This window comes from Sarcophilus harrisii, chromosome 4 (assembly GCF_902635505.1).
Source record: "Sarcophilus harrisii chromosome 4, mSarHar1.11, whole genome shotgun sequence".
NCBI classification, from domain to species: domain Eukaryota; kingdom Metazoa; phylum Chordata; class Mammalia; order Dasyuromorphia; family Dasyuridae; genus Sarcophilus; species Sarcophilus harrisii.
This window is the reverse complement of record NC_045429.1, coordinates 354606460-354622858: the sequence shown is the minus strand read 5'-3', so window position 1 is coordinate 354622858 and position 16399 is coordinate 354606460. Positions and strand designations below refer to the sequence as shown.

The 16399-nt window shown below is 38.2% G+C and overlaps 1 protein-coding gene across 6 annotated transcripts in view; it reads right to left on the bottom strand.

Annotated features, from left to right (window-relative positions):
- The window catches only part of TADA2A (transcriptional adaptor 2A), a 77235-nt gene that overhangs the window by 27204 nt on the left and 33632 nt on the right, over positions 1-16399 (bottom strand). For all 6 annotated transcript variants that reach the window (XM_023502180.2, XM_031966560.1, XM_023502181.2 and 3 more), the window contains exons 9-10: positions 5713-5776; positions 2035-2078 (exon numbers count right to left, since the gene is read on the bottom strand). In XM_023502180.2, the coding sequence (XP_023357948.2) occupies positions 2035-2078; positions 5713-5776 (108 nt within the window). The remainder of the gene's footprint in view (positions 1-2034; positions 2079-5712; positions 5777-16399) is intronic.

The window sequence follows — 16399 nt, the reverse complement described above, 5'->3', positions numbered from 1 at the left end:
AATAGGGAAGGGGACTGGGGCGCTGCAGAGGAAGAACAGGGCCCACCTAGGCAGGGCATACCTGACACTGTTCTCAAGGCTTTCCTGAAGTCACTTGTTTTTTCAACTTCTGAAAAAAACATCATAGGCTTAGGAAGAAACCTCTGTTTTTGCCTGAGATTAAGATGGTGTCTCCTTTTTGGGGGAAATCACTTCCCAGGCAGAAGACATTCTTCCTGTTAAAAGTCCATGATCTGATGAACAGCTAACAAGAAAGAATCCTCTAAAACTACATGGGAAATGTATTGATATCCTCTCACGATATGAGAGGACAGAATTTGGCCATGAGACCAATTTGTTCTGGACTTTGTTCAAGGACTTTGACTGTACATGGAAACTTAAAAGTTGACTTTCTCTAAAAATGTGTCAACTTATGTACTCAGTATCCTGGCAGCTGAGCCCTTCACACCCTCCCTGGCATTCAGCAGCAACAAACCAAACTTTTGTACTTGTAGTACAAAGCTGTTGCTAATGAAATAATAAGGCTGGGGAGATATCTTCCCATTCAATGATAATCAAAACAGGGATGACCAGGCAATCTCTATGGTGAGTAAAGATCAACATACAAATGGTTTATGAGCTTGGCTATTTTACCCTTCAATATGCAGAGAAACTCTAACTTCCCCAGCTTCCTTCAAATTTCAGTTAAAATCTGACCACCTGCAAGAAGTCTTTTCTAATCCCTTTTAATGCTAATACCATCCCTTCATTGCTTATCTCCAATTTATCCTGTATGTATATATCTATCTATCCATCCATCCATTTGTCTGTCTGTCTAAATGTTGTCTTCCCCATTAAACTGTGAGCATATTTTTGCCTTTCTTTGCATCCACAATACTTAAAACTATGACTGACACTTGAGGCACCTGATAAATTCTTGTTTGACTTTATCATGGGACCAAAAGGACATTATGACATCAATTTCACCTAGGAGGTAGCCCCTTAAAGGTGAATGCTAAGTTACCTTCTAGGGGACAAGATGAGCCTAGGAGGTATCAATTCAGGATTTGTTATTTATACTATAAATACTGAGCCAACCATTATTATTAGCATTATTAGATTCTCATCTTATTTTACTGAACAAATTATACTTTGCTGATAGAAAAATACATCATGAGTTTTAATCTGGCTGGGCTATCAGACATACCCTCTAATGACCCCTTAGGTCAATACTGTGGCCTTGAATCCATGCCATGAAAGGGTTGATTAAAGGAAGTGTGAGTATTACGCCTGGAGAAGAGAAAACTAGGAAGAGATCATCACAGTCACCTTCAAGGATTTGAAAGACTATTCCATGGATGACAGATCAGACTTGTTATGCTTGGCCCCAGAGAGTAAAACAAGAAACAACATGTAGGAGTTGCAAGAAATAAAAAGCAGACGTCAAGAAAAACTTCTTAACAATTAGAGCAAATTGGAAGTGACAACGGACTGCCTTAGAAGATATTGGGCTCCTCTTCAGTATAGGTCTTCATGGAAAGGCTAAAGGCTCATTGGATGTATTGTGATAGAGATTTGGAGGGGGGCAGGAAAGGAATGAATTAGATTAGATGGCTCCTGAGGCCCTTTTAACTCATCTGAAAATCTGGATACTCCAAGTTAGGGTTCATGATAGTTACAGAATTTGACTTTAGCATCACTAACCAAAAGTGTTTAGCATTCCCTTATGTTAAGTCCTTTCTGTTTCACAATATACAATTAATTCAGAACATGATTTTTTTTATAAAACATGTATATAATTCAAAGATCAACATATTTGTGTTATTATTATTATTTAATAGGTGATTCCAAAACATTTCATCATGCAGTTTTAGAAAGTGATCTAGTTAGCTATTCTACTAATATTATGACTTTGCCCTTTTAATTTTAGAAATTACTTTGTCCCAAACCAGAGAGAGTGCATGATTAGTTTTAATCTAGTCATTCTCTCTGCAAAGAATTCTTCATCATTCATTCTGGCAGATATTTTAAAATAAATATATTAATAGTACTTACATTGAAATTTTTTAAGGTTGATTAAGCCATGATCTCGTATGATCCTAAAATGAAAAAACATGATAATAAATGTGGTGTATCCTCCACCAAGAGAGGCAGGAAAGGGTAATGGATAGAGCTAGCCTCAGTCAAAAATGGATCTAGTCATTTTGAGTTCATTTAATCTCTCAGTAATTCAGTCAACTCTCTAAGATAAGAGATCTTTTTTTTTTTCCCATTTGATCCTTTTTTTTTTTTTTTTTTTTTAGATTTAACATATTTTTTTTTTTATTTAATAGCCTTTTATTTACAGGATATATGCATGGGTAACTTTACAGCATTAACAATTGCCAAACCTCTTGTTCCAATTTTTTACCTCTTACCCCCCCACCCCCTCCCCTAGATGGCAGGATGACCAGTAGATGTTAAATATATTAAAATATAAATTAGATACACAATAAGTATACATGACCAAAACGTTATTTTGCTGTACAAAAAGAATCAGACTCTGAAATATTGTACAATTAGCTTGTGAAGGAAATCAAAAATGCAGGTGTGCATAAATATAGGGATTGGGAATTCAATGTAATGGTTTTTAGTCATAAGATAAGAGATCTTAACTCCTTGGGTTCCAAGGATAAATTTAGCATTCCATGAACTTAAATAGGAAAAAAAAAATTATAAATTATTTTCACTAACCTCTAACTTAAATTTAGAATTTTTTGCAATTATTCAAAAACATAATTCTGAGAAGAGATACATAGGCTTCACCACACTGCTCAAGGGGTCCATCATATAAAAAGTAATTAAGAACCTTTGCTCTAAAACTATTAGTTGCCCAGCAGGTGCTAATTTGCCTTGAGAGGGAATTTCCTTGCTGGGGGGAAAAATCCACCAAAGTCCTTGTTTCCTCATGTATGGAGAAGCCAAAAAACCTCCTTGAGTTCTCAAAGTTTAGACTACCTGAATGTGAGTTCTGGTATGTTTACCCAGTTGTTTGGGCTGATTGATGAAAAGCTTCTCGGACAGGCTTGGCGATGAACTGTATATCTACTATCTGCAGATCTGCCTATATAAGACCAGAAACCACTCTTGAAAACCAACTACTAACAGGATAGCTGTGATATGCATTGATACTGTCTAGATTAAATAAGAGAGCTAATAAATAAAGAAGTAATTTAATGGAGAGCACTACTTTCTATATACAGTATTTATTAGGTTAAAAACACTACATGAGGAGGTAAAGAATAAGGAAACTGAGTCCCCAAAAAAGTGAAGTTATTCTTTCTAAAGCTCTCTAAGCCAGTGAATTGAGAACAATATCCAGAATCTAAAGTCTCTGATAAACTCAACTTTTCCATAAATCCTTTTTGCACTGTCCTGCCTCTATATTCCTGGAATACTTCTATCTTCACCTATTGAAATTTTACCTGATTTTCAAAGCCCAATAGAAATTCCACTTGTTGCATCAAGTTTTCCTTGATTCCTGTCCCATTTCCTAAATCTGGATGTAATCCCTCCTCAGTGCAAATCTCACAACACTTTGTACATTTTGCTGAACTTAATTATTCTGAATTCTAGTCCTTTGTGGACATGCCTTATCTTCTCTGCTAGACTATCAACTCCTTGAGGGCAAGAACAGGCTCTTATTTCTGAATCCTCCCTAATTTTCCAGTGCTCTGCACATATGCTTTGGTAAATGTTGGTTGCATCATATATTGTTTTCTTGTCTACAGATAGAGTAGTTGCTTAATAAATATTTGTTAAATGAATGAATCAATCTAGGACTGCATTTCCTGGGATAAGGGATGTGTGCCTGCTACTTATGAGGATGCATTCCAGGCCAGGAACACTGCTAAGTGAGAGCTGGAAAAACCACTTAAGTCACTAACTTATTAGTCAGGAAAGGGTATGATTAACAGCCATTCTTTTACATAATGCTTTAAACTTTTTACAACAAACATTATTTACTTCCAGTTATGTGAAAGGCACTGTGGAACTATGAACCATTTCTTGCCTTCAAGGAGCTTCCATTCTACTAAGTAAGTATGGCATTTACATAAATATGTATAATACAAGATAGAAAATGATGGAGGCAAAGGAAAGATGAAGACAAATTAACCTAAGAAAAGCTGATCTTCAGGGATGAGGCAGGCAGCATGTGACTGGCCATTGGAAGATTTTGACAGATGGGGATGAAGAAAAAGTGCATTTAAAAGGAGTTTAGTATAGTGAAAAGGGCACTGGATATGAAACCATACTTGGTAGTTCTGTTGTAGTCTTCTCCTTTGTAAGGGGAGAGGATGGGACTCCAACCCCTTCCAGCTCAAAATCCATGTCTTAGGGCCTAGCTGTATGAGACAATTTGTGAGAATGCAGAGAAAGCCACTAAATATCTTCCTGTATAATCCTGGTTTAATGGAGGGAGCAGGATTGTGTGCTGCACACAGTCTGCCAGTGAACCATCAGAGGTTAATTAATGTCAGTGCTAAATGAGGCTAACACCAACATCTGAGTCTCGGCTCTAATCCCCACTCTCTATTACTCTTTGTCCCTAATTGTGTTTCAGGCAGAACAAAAGCTTGTCTTCTCAGGAACAATGAGTAGCTGTTTGCTATTTTAGAGCTTTCTAGCCCAGAGAGCGTTCCATTCCCACCAGGGGCACTGGGCAGATGGGACCTGTCCTAGAAGGGAGGGCAACCCTAGGAGGCTCAGAGTCCCCTGCATGGATGCTTTTCTCCTTCACTATTGTTTCCTGAGTTCCAACTCTAGTAAAGACCATGTTAATCCACACTGTCTGTCTGTCTGTCTCTGGTCACTCTCTCTCTGATAAAGTTCTTCCTTGAACAGATAGATACACATACACTCCATACAATTTAGATCATCTAACCTAAACCCATCATTAATCAGAGATGTGAGCACTGGGGCCCAGAAAGAAGCAATAAAGTCTCAGTACAAAGGCATCAATCAATCAGCAATCATTTATGAAACATCCTTTGTGTGTCACATATTGTACTAGGCACTAGGGAAACAAAGCTAAAAACCAAATGGTCCCTGTTCCCTAGGGAGAGACCAAGAATTCTTCCCACTTTACAGATAAGGAGACTGAGGCTTGGAGGTATTAAGTAACTTGCCAGCAGTGGCACAGCTAGCAAGAGGACAGAACCAGGACTTGTACTCAGGTCTCCTAATTCCGAGTGCCAGGGACTTTCTCCACCCCACTGTTCAGTCTCTGTAAGCAAAGTGTGTTCTAGTATCCCAAATGTAAGTCTGTTTTGGGGTCTATTGGAACACAATCAGAGAGATACTTAGGAATTCACCTCAAAATTATCCAATGTCTCTGAAATTCTTTTGAATGAAAGGCTCCTTATATAGAAAAGCACTTGGTCATAAATGAGAGCATTTAGAAAACAAATAACAAAAAAACCCCAATAATCTGTGCAACACAAACCCCCTTGGATTTAGATCATGCTTCTCTTCCTGGGAGATCAAAACTGCACACCTGTATCATCTCCTCTGTCATCATGACATTCCTATGAGGTTAGGAGGGAGTAAAAATGGAACGAGGATTATTATCCCTCTGACAGACGGAAAATGGAGGCAGAGGGACTTGCCCAACGTCACAGAGTGAGTCATAGCTCCAACGTGTCCCATGCATATTTCAATGTCAGGAGATTAGAGTTGGTTGAGTAAACTTACTTTTTCCGCCTCTGCCTCTCCTTTAACCTGGAGTGATAGATATCTACCACAGCGATCTTCAGGGCTGAAAACACAAAAGCCATGACAAAAATAAATCTGTTATTCAACCTCCCTGGTCCTTGAAGTCCACGTGGACAAATGATGCATACTTAATCACTAGACAGTTTATCTCTGGAAAAATGAAAATGTCCCTCAAAGTTCTCTAGCAGCAAATTCTAGCCTAGGATCCCAGGTCTTCATGCCTTCTCCCATACAGGTATAAATTTGATTATTTGATAAGAGAAAATAATAATGGCATCATCTTGAAGTAGATATCTTCAACAAAGAGAAGATTTAATTCAGTTCCAATTGATCAATGATGGACAGAAGCAGCTACATCCAGAGAAGGAATACTGGGAAATGAGTATGAACTGTTTGCATTTTTGTTTTTCTTCCCGGGTTATTTTTACCTTCTGAATCCAATTCTTCTTGTGCAACAAGAGAACTATTCGGTTCTGCACACATATGTTGTATCTAGGATATACTGTGACATATTTAACATGTGTAGGACTGCTTGCCATCTAGGGGAAGGTGTGGAGGGAGGGAAGGGAAAAGTTGGAACAGAAGTGAGTGCAAGGGATAATGTTATAAAAAATTACCCAGGCATATGTTCTATCAATAAAAAGTTATTTAAAATAATAATAGCATCATCTTTTTTGTAGAACTTTGCCTTTATCTTTCTGGCCATCTCTCTAAAGCAAAAGTTCAGTTAAGTATATACAAGATAGACATGAGACTTGGATATTTTAAAGTAAATCAATAAAGTAATTCATCAGTTTACCATTGTTTGTATTCTTATAAATCTACAAGTATTCATTAAACACCTTCTATGTACCAGACATGTGCTAGGGGATATGAATGCAATGAATGGAGCAATGCCTGTTTGCAAGAGGATCATAGATGTGGAGCTGGAAGGGATTTTAGAGGCTATCTGGCCCAGCTCCCACATTTTAAATAAGGGGGAAACTGAGACCTCTCTTTTAATTTTAATTAAGGTTAAATGACTTGACAGATAGCCAAATGTCAAAAGGTAGGATTTGAACCAAGGTTCTTTAAGTTTGTAGCTGGTGCTCTTACAAATGTGGTAAAAAAACAAAAATAAAAACAAACAAACAAACAAACAAACAAAAAAAACAACCTAACATTAATTGTAAACCCAAACGATCAGGCATAAATGTAGGATTCCCACATGAAAAGGGAGGCAATGAAGTCAATAGGTAATATGAAAATGGGACTGATGTAAACTATGGTACAGTGAAGTCAGGAGAGGACATGGAAAGGGGGACAGCATTTTCATCTACACTGGGACATAGTTGGTTTAATATAGATCCACTGGGACATAGTTGGTTTAATATAGATCTTTTTTTTTTTTTTTTGGCAGGGGGGAGAGGAAGGAATATGGAGAAGCAAGGAGATAGATGTTTTAGGAGTAAAGCTTTGCATCTGGTTTGTAAGAAACTCTACTCCTCCTATACTAAAAGCTGCTTCTAATCACTTGAACCCCTCCCCTGATTTTGCTTACTACAATCCTTTTCTCTCTAAAATCTTCTGTGAAGCTATGGGGAAAAGAAAGACAAAGGGAAGCAAGAAAGGAAAAAGGTGCAATTGGATTTGTCCAGGGATTAGCACAGTTTGTATTAGTACTAGGTTCCAATGCAAACTAGGATACTGAATAATACAGTAATGTTCATCTATGAATTACTTTTGAGGCAGATTTGCCATATCTTTTTCTTCTCCCTATTTTATGGCCCTGCATTCATAAGTCTATCTCTAGATAGTCTATCTCTAATCATTTTTTCTCAAATTTAATTATATTTCTCCATCTACCCACTGGATATCTTCCCTAATTCCTGGTCATCCACCTTTCAAGTTATCATCTAAAATTGAACTCATCCATTCCAAACCAATTTCTTCTCTTGATACCCATGTTTCTGTCAAAAGTATCCTTTTGATGCCAGTAACCTAAAATCAAAACTTATAATTTTTGATTACTCCAAAAGTAGTTACTATGGCCTACTGCTTCTTCCTTTATAATGTATCTCATTCTTGCCTCCTCCTTTCCATTTCCATAATTACTATCGTAGACAAGGTGTTCATTTGCACATCTTAATTACTAAAGTAGTCTAATACTTGATCTTTTTCCTCCAGTCTCTCAATTTCCTAAAAGAGCTTCCATTATATCATTCCCTTATTCAAAACCTTCGGGAGTTCCCCATTACTTGGAGGATAAAATCAAAACTCTGGTTTATCATTCAAAGCACTTCACAATATGAACTTTAACTTACTGCTTCAATTTATCTCCTACCATTCTCCCCAATAAATTCTTTACTCCAGGCAAAATCACCTTCCTTCTCCTCCCTTTATCCTTGCCTCTGAAGATTCCTTTGTTCTAGCAGTTGTTCCCCATTGAATTCTGTCCATCTACACTAAGACTCAATGTCTTCTAGGCTTCAGGAAAATATGAAAATTGCTTTCAGGTATCTGAAGAGCTACCAGGAGGAAGAGATATTAATTTTAATTAGGCTGGTCTCAGAGAGCCAATGAATTAGAACAATCAGAGCAATCAATAAATAAATAAAAACAATTAGAGCTGCTCATAAATGAAATGAACTGTCTCCAAACATCATAAGTTCTTCATCACAGTAGGTCTTCAAGCAGAAGTTAAATCATCATTTGTCAGGAGGGATGCAGAAAGATTTTAATTCAAATTGAATTGGAAGACTTCTAAAGTCCCTCCCAAGTCTAAGTTCTCTAATTCTTCTATGTTAGCTTCCCTGATCTCTCAATTGCACAGGAACCTTTTCTTCTCAGAACCCCTAATATTACTTCGAGGCATTCAGGTAGCATAGTGGATAAAACATTAGGCTTAGTGTCAGGAAGAATTGAGTTCAAATCCTGCCTCAGACACTTTTTTGCTATGTGACCTTGAGTCCCTTAATCATTGTCTGCCTCAATTTCCTCATCTGTAAAATGGAAATAATAATAGCACCCATCTTATAGGGAGATTGTGAGGATCAAAAGATATTTGTAAATCACTGTGCTAACTTTAAAGAACTATATAAAGAGCCAGCTGTTGTTGTGATTATTGTTGCTAGTACTGGAAACTTAGCCATAACATTTTATAATGTTTCTTATAGTATTGCCTTGAACACTGGCAAAGTTAGTTAATATTTTATATGACTACATCTTATATTAGAGCATAAATTAGTTGAGGATAGGACAAATATATTATAGGTCTTTGTACCTTTATGGTGTCTAATACAGTACTATTGTCCACTGTGAGTCCTTCATAAATACATGTTAAATGAATGGTAAGAGACAAAAGCTAATTCTGTTACTTAATAACAGCTCTTAAAAAAAAAAAAACTTGTGTAGAAAAATGTCAACACTATTGTTCAACAGGTCCTTATTTTTCATTATCTATAGATTTAATTTCTCTGTTTTTCCTGTTTCCTATTACCATGGTAAATGAGAATGGAATTCTTATTTTGAAAGAAGAGTCATATGTGAAATATCCTCAGTCTCAGATTTTTAAATCAGCAAGTCTCTAGAGAGGAAGAAAGCAGTTGGTTAAGAAAGACAAACTCTTGCCAACTCTAGGAAAAAAATGTGGGGAGCTAGGGTGGGGGAGGGTGATCATGTAACCAATCCATGCTACTCTGAATCATTCTTCTCATTTAGATTTCCATGGATTCTGAAGGCAACCTAAGGTTACATTTTCTGGGTAGGTCCTAGAAATATCTTGATGAATTAGTATCTCCTTAAATAAGCTTTGTGTGGGCTGGTGGGACTTTTTTCTTTTCTTTTTTTTTTTTTCCTTTTTTTTTTTTTTTTTTTGGCTTTAAGTGAGCCAGCAGAGATTTTCTTGCCATTATTAAGTGCCAATGTATTCCCAAAAGAAACTGGGCTGGGCAGATGTCCTATCTTTAATGCTTTGAGAAACCACAATGCATTAGGCACTTAGAAAATGTTATCAGAATTAACAAACAATATACCAGCTTCTGGTGTGAGGCAAGGTCTTTAGCTGTGTCTGTTTTGTTTTTTCCTTTCTTCCCAACATTGGAATCATTTCTTCCAATGGAATTGTCCTAGTTCAATGACACAGTTTGGCACAGTCCTCTCCCTAGAGACTAAAGAACTCTGGTAAATTCAAATCACAATCCCTTTGACTTCTCTTCTAAGGAAGTTGAAAGGCAAGCTCACGTTAAGGTGATACAAACTTAGTCCATGACAGGAATGAGTCATCACTCAATATGCATTGGCACTTTAGTACTGGATTTTATAGTAGGAAAAAAATATACAGAGATCAAGATCCAAAGGGAAAAACCAAGACCAGACCATGTCATCAGATCTGCCAATTTGGAGCCAAGGTGTATTCTCAACACTAAGCTGCCAGGAAATAGTCAAAATAGTTGGCATTTACATAACTCTTTGAGATTTACAAAGCATTTTACATACATTATCTTTTGTGAGCCTCACAACAATCCTGTAAAGTAGGTAGTGGAAATATTATGTGCATTTTTTATACATGAGGAAAACAAGAGGTTCATGGTTCCACATCAGGCAAGCAGAGGCAAGGTTGGAAGCCAGGACACTTTTGATGCCAAGCCCAGCACACTTTTTATTATACCATACTCCTTAAGGATGTCAGATAAATTGTTCTGGAGACAGCAAATAATGAAGGAAAAGAGTGTTGGTAATAGGTATCTGTCCATCACTTCATCCTCAGGAAATTTTCAAAATTATAAAACAACTGCCTAAAAGATGTGTGTGGATACAAACTAGTTCAGGAATAAATGGGCAGCAAGGCCTGAGACTCAGTCATGAGGACGTATCCACACAGCCCTCCTCTGTTCTGGTCCAAAAAGAAAGACAGCCTGAGTTACCACAAAAGGCATCTGGAATAGTAATTTTAAACTTGTATCAGAGTTAAACAGTCCCTGCAATAAGCACTTTGCATTTTGCAGAGAAAACACTGGACTCAGCCAGGAACAGCTCTTCTACTTTTTGCCTTTGTAATTTTGTATATCAGTTACTGGCCTCCTCTGAGCCTGAATTTCTTCATTTATAAATATCGGCAAAAATCCTTTAATTGTTTAAAAAAAGAGAGAGAGCACAATGCTTGAAGAAAGAAGCAGAGTTGGGTTTTCATGTCCAGTTAGGACAGTCCCTAGTGGTGTGACTCGGGAAACCAAAGTTGAAAAAATACTGGGCTGGGAGTTAGAAGCAGACCTGGGTTCCATTCTGGGTTCAAATCTTTCCTAGTTACATGATTCTAAGTAATATAATTTCATTTCTCAAAACATCAATTTTCTCACCTGACTGTGTTGTTGCACTAACCAAGTCAAAGGAATTGATTGTGGAGAACATTTTGTAATTCTCAAGATGTTAGTAAATGGGAATTATAATAACTATTATGCCTGAGATAAACAAAAAAATATTCAAAGATTTCATTGATGGTTCATTTTTTTTCTTACTGACAGGATACTTTTCCCCAGGCTTTTGTCCTGCATGACCCATCAGCCTGAGTTCCTCTCTCCCTGGGCAGGCACATAGTTTCCTGTGCTGTTGTGACAAATGGTGACTCTCTTCTTCCAAAGTGATTCTAAGACTTGCCCCTTCCCCAGACACCATGTAATAAGACTAACACTTTTATTTTTCTTTCTAAATTTTATGGTTTAAGGATATTTTAGAAGACATATTAAATATGACCATTCTATCTAAAAATTTAGATAAATGAGAACTCCCATAAAATAAGTGTTGAAACACAAGAATAATGCTCCTATCATCACTTTCAATGTTATGCTGACATAAATGATTAATAATAATAACAATAACAGCTCATATTTATCTAGTACTTTGAGTACTAGATTAAGTTTGCAAAGTGCTTTATATAAAATGATCTCATTTGAATCTTACAACAGACACATGATAAGAACCATGTGACTTCCATCTGACTCGAAACTGAAGCCTTCTTTGGGTGCTGTCTCCCCAATTAGAATGTGAGGGTAAGAGCTCACATTTGTATTTTGCATGTGGCTTTTATTTGTATCTCCAGTGTTTTGCACAGAGCTAAGTACTTAATAAATTATTTCTTCATTCAGATAGAATAACCCGTTTCACAGATGGGGAAACTAAGGCTAAGAGATGTTAAGTGACTTGGCCAAAATCACAGAATTAGGATCAGAGAGAGGATTCAAATTTAGGTCTTCTTGATCCTAAATCAGATACTTGTGACATTCTACCACATACATGATCTCTCCACTCCATACATATTCTCATTATACACATGGGAACATGTGTTGACATGAAGTAAAGCCAGATTCATATAAAATCAAGGCATTTTTAATGGTGTTTCACTGTGTTTCCCATTAGGTTGGGCATACTTAGGGAAGCTCAGAGCTTAGGACAGAAAGACGAACAAGGGTAGTGAGTTCAGCCATCTGACAAATTCTTTTCTTTACTCTTTTAACTTCCAAGACACTAACCTACCATGTTATTTTTCTGGGATCTGTGTGGGAAGGACTTAATGAAAAAACATAAAGAGATTGTGTTAGAAAAATTCTATAAATACTGGTGATAATCAGCCCTGTTGTTTGATCATCTCAGTAAAGTTGAAACTTGTACAACTGGCTTTAGGGAAGGAAAAAAACAAAAGAGAAGAAAGAGAACGCACAGGCCAGAAATAAATGGGAAGAGAAGAAAAACTGGAATCTACCCAGAGTAAAATTCTTAATCAAAGCATCTCTTTTCTTTATAAAGTACATTCAGAGAGATGTGACTGATTACAAAATCTTGAATAACTCAGAGACTACCACAGTAATGCAAGCAGAATAGGAATAAGAAGAGAGACATAGTCAAGTATAAGAATGACTGTTTCATGGTTTTCCCTTAAAACAGCTGGGAGAGAAGGAGAAAGAGCAAAAGCCAGATAGCCTACCAGAAAACACCAAATACCATCACCTAACAAGCAATACACACTGATGCAAGACAGCTGAAATCCCCACTTTGGAGAAAGAGCAGTCTCTGATCACATGGGTGACCAATGGTGAAGGTTTTTAAATCACTGGCCTGAAAATATTTTAAGAGGTGGGCAGAAGTCAGAGGCACTCCTGCCCACTACATTATATTTCCGAGACTGTTCAAAATAGCAGACAACATGCTTCTATTTTTCTGACACCAGGCACTTATTACTTGCCTGGAGGGGGAAGGGGTGTTGGGGAGGGAGAAGAATTGACTTGATGGCCCCAGAGTAACCAGACCAATTATAATCTCTGTTGCAATCACAGCAGTAGAAACCTGTGGGTCAGGTATTCCCTGGAAGAAGGGGGAAAATCTTCTTTAGTCTTTTCCTCCATGACCTCCCTTTGCAAGATGCATGCCATTAATCTGATGGGAACCGATGGTATGACTAAGTGAATAAAAACTCCGGTCTTGGCTCATTCCCTGACAATAGGACCTTAGGCAAATCGCTCATGTTAGTGTGGGTGGGTGTGGGTGAGTGTGTGTGTGTCTCTCTCTCTCCCCTTCTATGAAATGGTTTTTTAAATACCTAATCCTACATCACAGGAATGTTGGAAGGTTATATGAGGCAACTAATGTGAGAGAGCTCTTTGGAAGAACCACAAAAATCCAAGAAATGTATAATATGCCTATAATGCTTTAGACACAAAACTGACAAATTATCAACAAGGATGAAGTATTGTCAACAGATGAATGGATGAATGGACTACAGAGGCCCAGGCTAGATCTCTTAGTGCTAACACACGAAGAAGAGATGGACTAGAAGGACAGATGGGAGTACAATGGACAAACCACTGAGCTTGGAATCAGAAAGACTTATCTTTCTGAGTTCAAATCTGGCCTCAGACACTTCCTAGCTGTATGACACTGGACAAGTTACTTATCCCTCTTTGTCTCAATTCACCTGTAAAATGAACTGAAGAAGGAAATGGAGAACTACTGTAGTATCTTTGCCCCCAAAAAATGCAAAATTAAGCCACGAAAAGTAGAATATGACCAAAATGACTGAACATAGTAACAAAGATTAGAGACACCGATCATAACAGACAAAAGAAAACTTGAGGTCCATGTCTTGGGGAAACAATCTTGCTAAAAGTTTTGTTTCTCAAACAGGAGAAAGGTAACCCAATGTTGGAAGAATCCCTTGGAATTCTATTGAAGAAATCCTGTGACATCATTCTTGCCTGCACTTTGAGGAACTGGTGGTGGCAATGAAAGATGCTATATCTAGTACTTGGGAACTCACAAATGCAAAAGTCGCATGAAAGGGCTCCAACACAGGAAGAGGCTATCATGGATAAGAGGGTAATCTTAAAGAATCTTAAAGAACATAGAATCATAGGAAGGAAAGCTAAAGATCTCCTGTGTTGTATCTTCATAAAGCAATAAGGGCTTCCCTCTTGGTAAAAGACGGGACCATAATAAGTCCTACAATCTTCCTTCCCTCATTCTCTAAACTGTTTGCAAATGGGTCTCATTGCTCCATTTCCAGAATCATAAAATCATAGATCTAACTGAGCTAGAAGCATCTAGAGAGGCCATCTTGGATTCCCACCTTCTCATTTTATACAGGAAGAAACTGACTGAGGCCCAAGGAAATTAAGCCCAAGGTCACAGAAGCAGTAATTGGGATTTGAACCAAGTCCCACTCCACTCAAGAGCCAGCATCCTTTCCATTTCATTCCCTCGTTAGTCCTTTCTTAAAGATCTTCCTAAAGGGGCTAAGATGGAATTAATTGTCTCTCCATTGTGAACTAGACCTCCACAATGGAACAGAGTCTGTTTTTATTAAATAATAGTATCTGGCATTTAGATGGTGCTTCTTAATCTTTGCAAAACCCTCTGTATATGTCATCTTATCAGCTGCTCATCACAATCCTGTGAGATAGGTATTACCAGTATTACATTTTTACAGATGAGGAAACTGAGGATCAGAGAGATAAAGATTCTTTCTCAGGATCACATTGCTACTTTAATAGCTCTTCCTTACACAGCCCATCATTCTTTCCAAGAGACTGCCTGTCTACAATAAACTCCATGAGTAAAAACTTCATGAATCAAAGTCTTTGTTGGGGTACCACAAGGGGTAGCTTGGTTTGGAGGCATCAGCCATTCTTCCACATGCTACCAAGTTACTCCTTTTAAGTACTGATGAGTGGGAAAATTTAAAAGGGATGCATTTAACACCAACTAAAATTGCATAATGGGGTAAAGCAAAGGTAATAAAGCCACTTTAGGTTATGCACCATCTTTTTATCCAAAGCACACATGCTGACTAATCAATGTCACCCCTTCTTTATTAGCAGCAAAAGGACAAAAGGGAGGTTCCAATGGCTTACCTAAGATTACTTAATGAGTCAGAGACAAGACTGGAGCAATGCCACAGTGTCTCTGTTTCCATTGCAGTCACAGGGCCATGGCAGCTCTCACTTCCCATTATCCTTCACCTCTCTTTGGAAACCTTCCTCAGCTTCTCTTTTCCTTTCTGTCTTGTATTCCTGTTATGTGTTGGGAGGAATGGGGCTGCACAGGGGAGGAGCCATTTCCCAGCCCACTGACCCCTAAAGCAGACACTATGCCCTGCTGCCTCTCAACTTCTTTAAAGTCCAAGCATCCTTCAGAAGTGCCACAGCTGAAAAGTCTGAGTCTGCCAAGTCACTTGGAGGCCACCATGGAGGGTATAGAAAAGAGACATGGAACTGACTGAGGAGTCCAGAAGGCACAGGCTCAGGTACAGCCTTAGACACTCACTGGCTGTGTGACTCTGGACAAGGCAGCCCCAATTATCTCTCCGCTCCCCCCCAAAAGGTCTGCTATGCATTGGTAAAGGGAGTTCGCTATACCAATGAAACCCTAAGTCCAGTTCCTAAATGTGTCCAACATTGTGCTGCATGCTGAAAAGTAGTGAGTAAGAAAAGGCAGGAACCTCCTGCTGGAAGATGGACTGGGAATCAATTAAGTTTCTTTTAACCTTACTCTTTTTAACCTGTTAATTGTAGTTCTGACAATCTCATGTCCAGAAGAGGCTAACAACAAATCCTATGGGTTCTGAGAATGGTAAATCAAATGAAAAACCAAACACAGCCCACTATCGCTGTGGCTGCCTTATGAAAGAAAGGCACATTCAAGAGCAGCCACTAGTCGCAAAGTGAGGCAGACATGGGGGTTCAAGTTTTATTCCGGATGCTGACTACCTGTGTAATCCTGGGCAAGTCACTTAATCTCTACATGCCTCAGGTTGCTCCTATAAAATGAGGTTGAATATGATGGCCTCTCAGGTTCTTTCCAGCTCTAAATCTAAGATCCAAACACAGCAGCAAGCCCCACTCTCATTAACTCTCATTCACACCATGTTTTAAAGTCTGTAATTTTCCACACAATAATTCTATAAATTCCCCTATAAAGGGGAAAGCCCAAGGATCATAAGCCCCACCATATGGAGACACAGAGAGATTATGTGTCTTCAGCAAGACAACTAGTAAGGAAGAAGTGGACCCCAGGGCTCCTGAGACTAGTGCTCTGTCCACCCCACCCCACATCATAAAGTCAGACTTGTGCCTTCCTGGGGCTCAGATTTCTGAAGAGCATCTCGCAGAAAACGTTTTCTACAAGGCTGCCCTCTTGT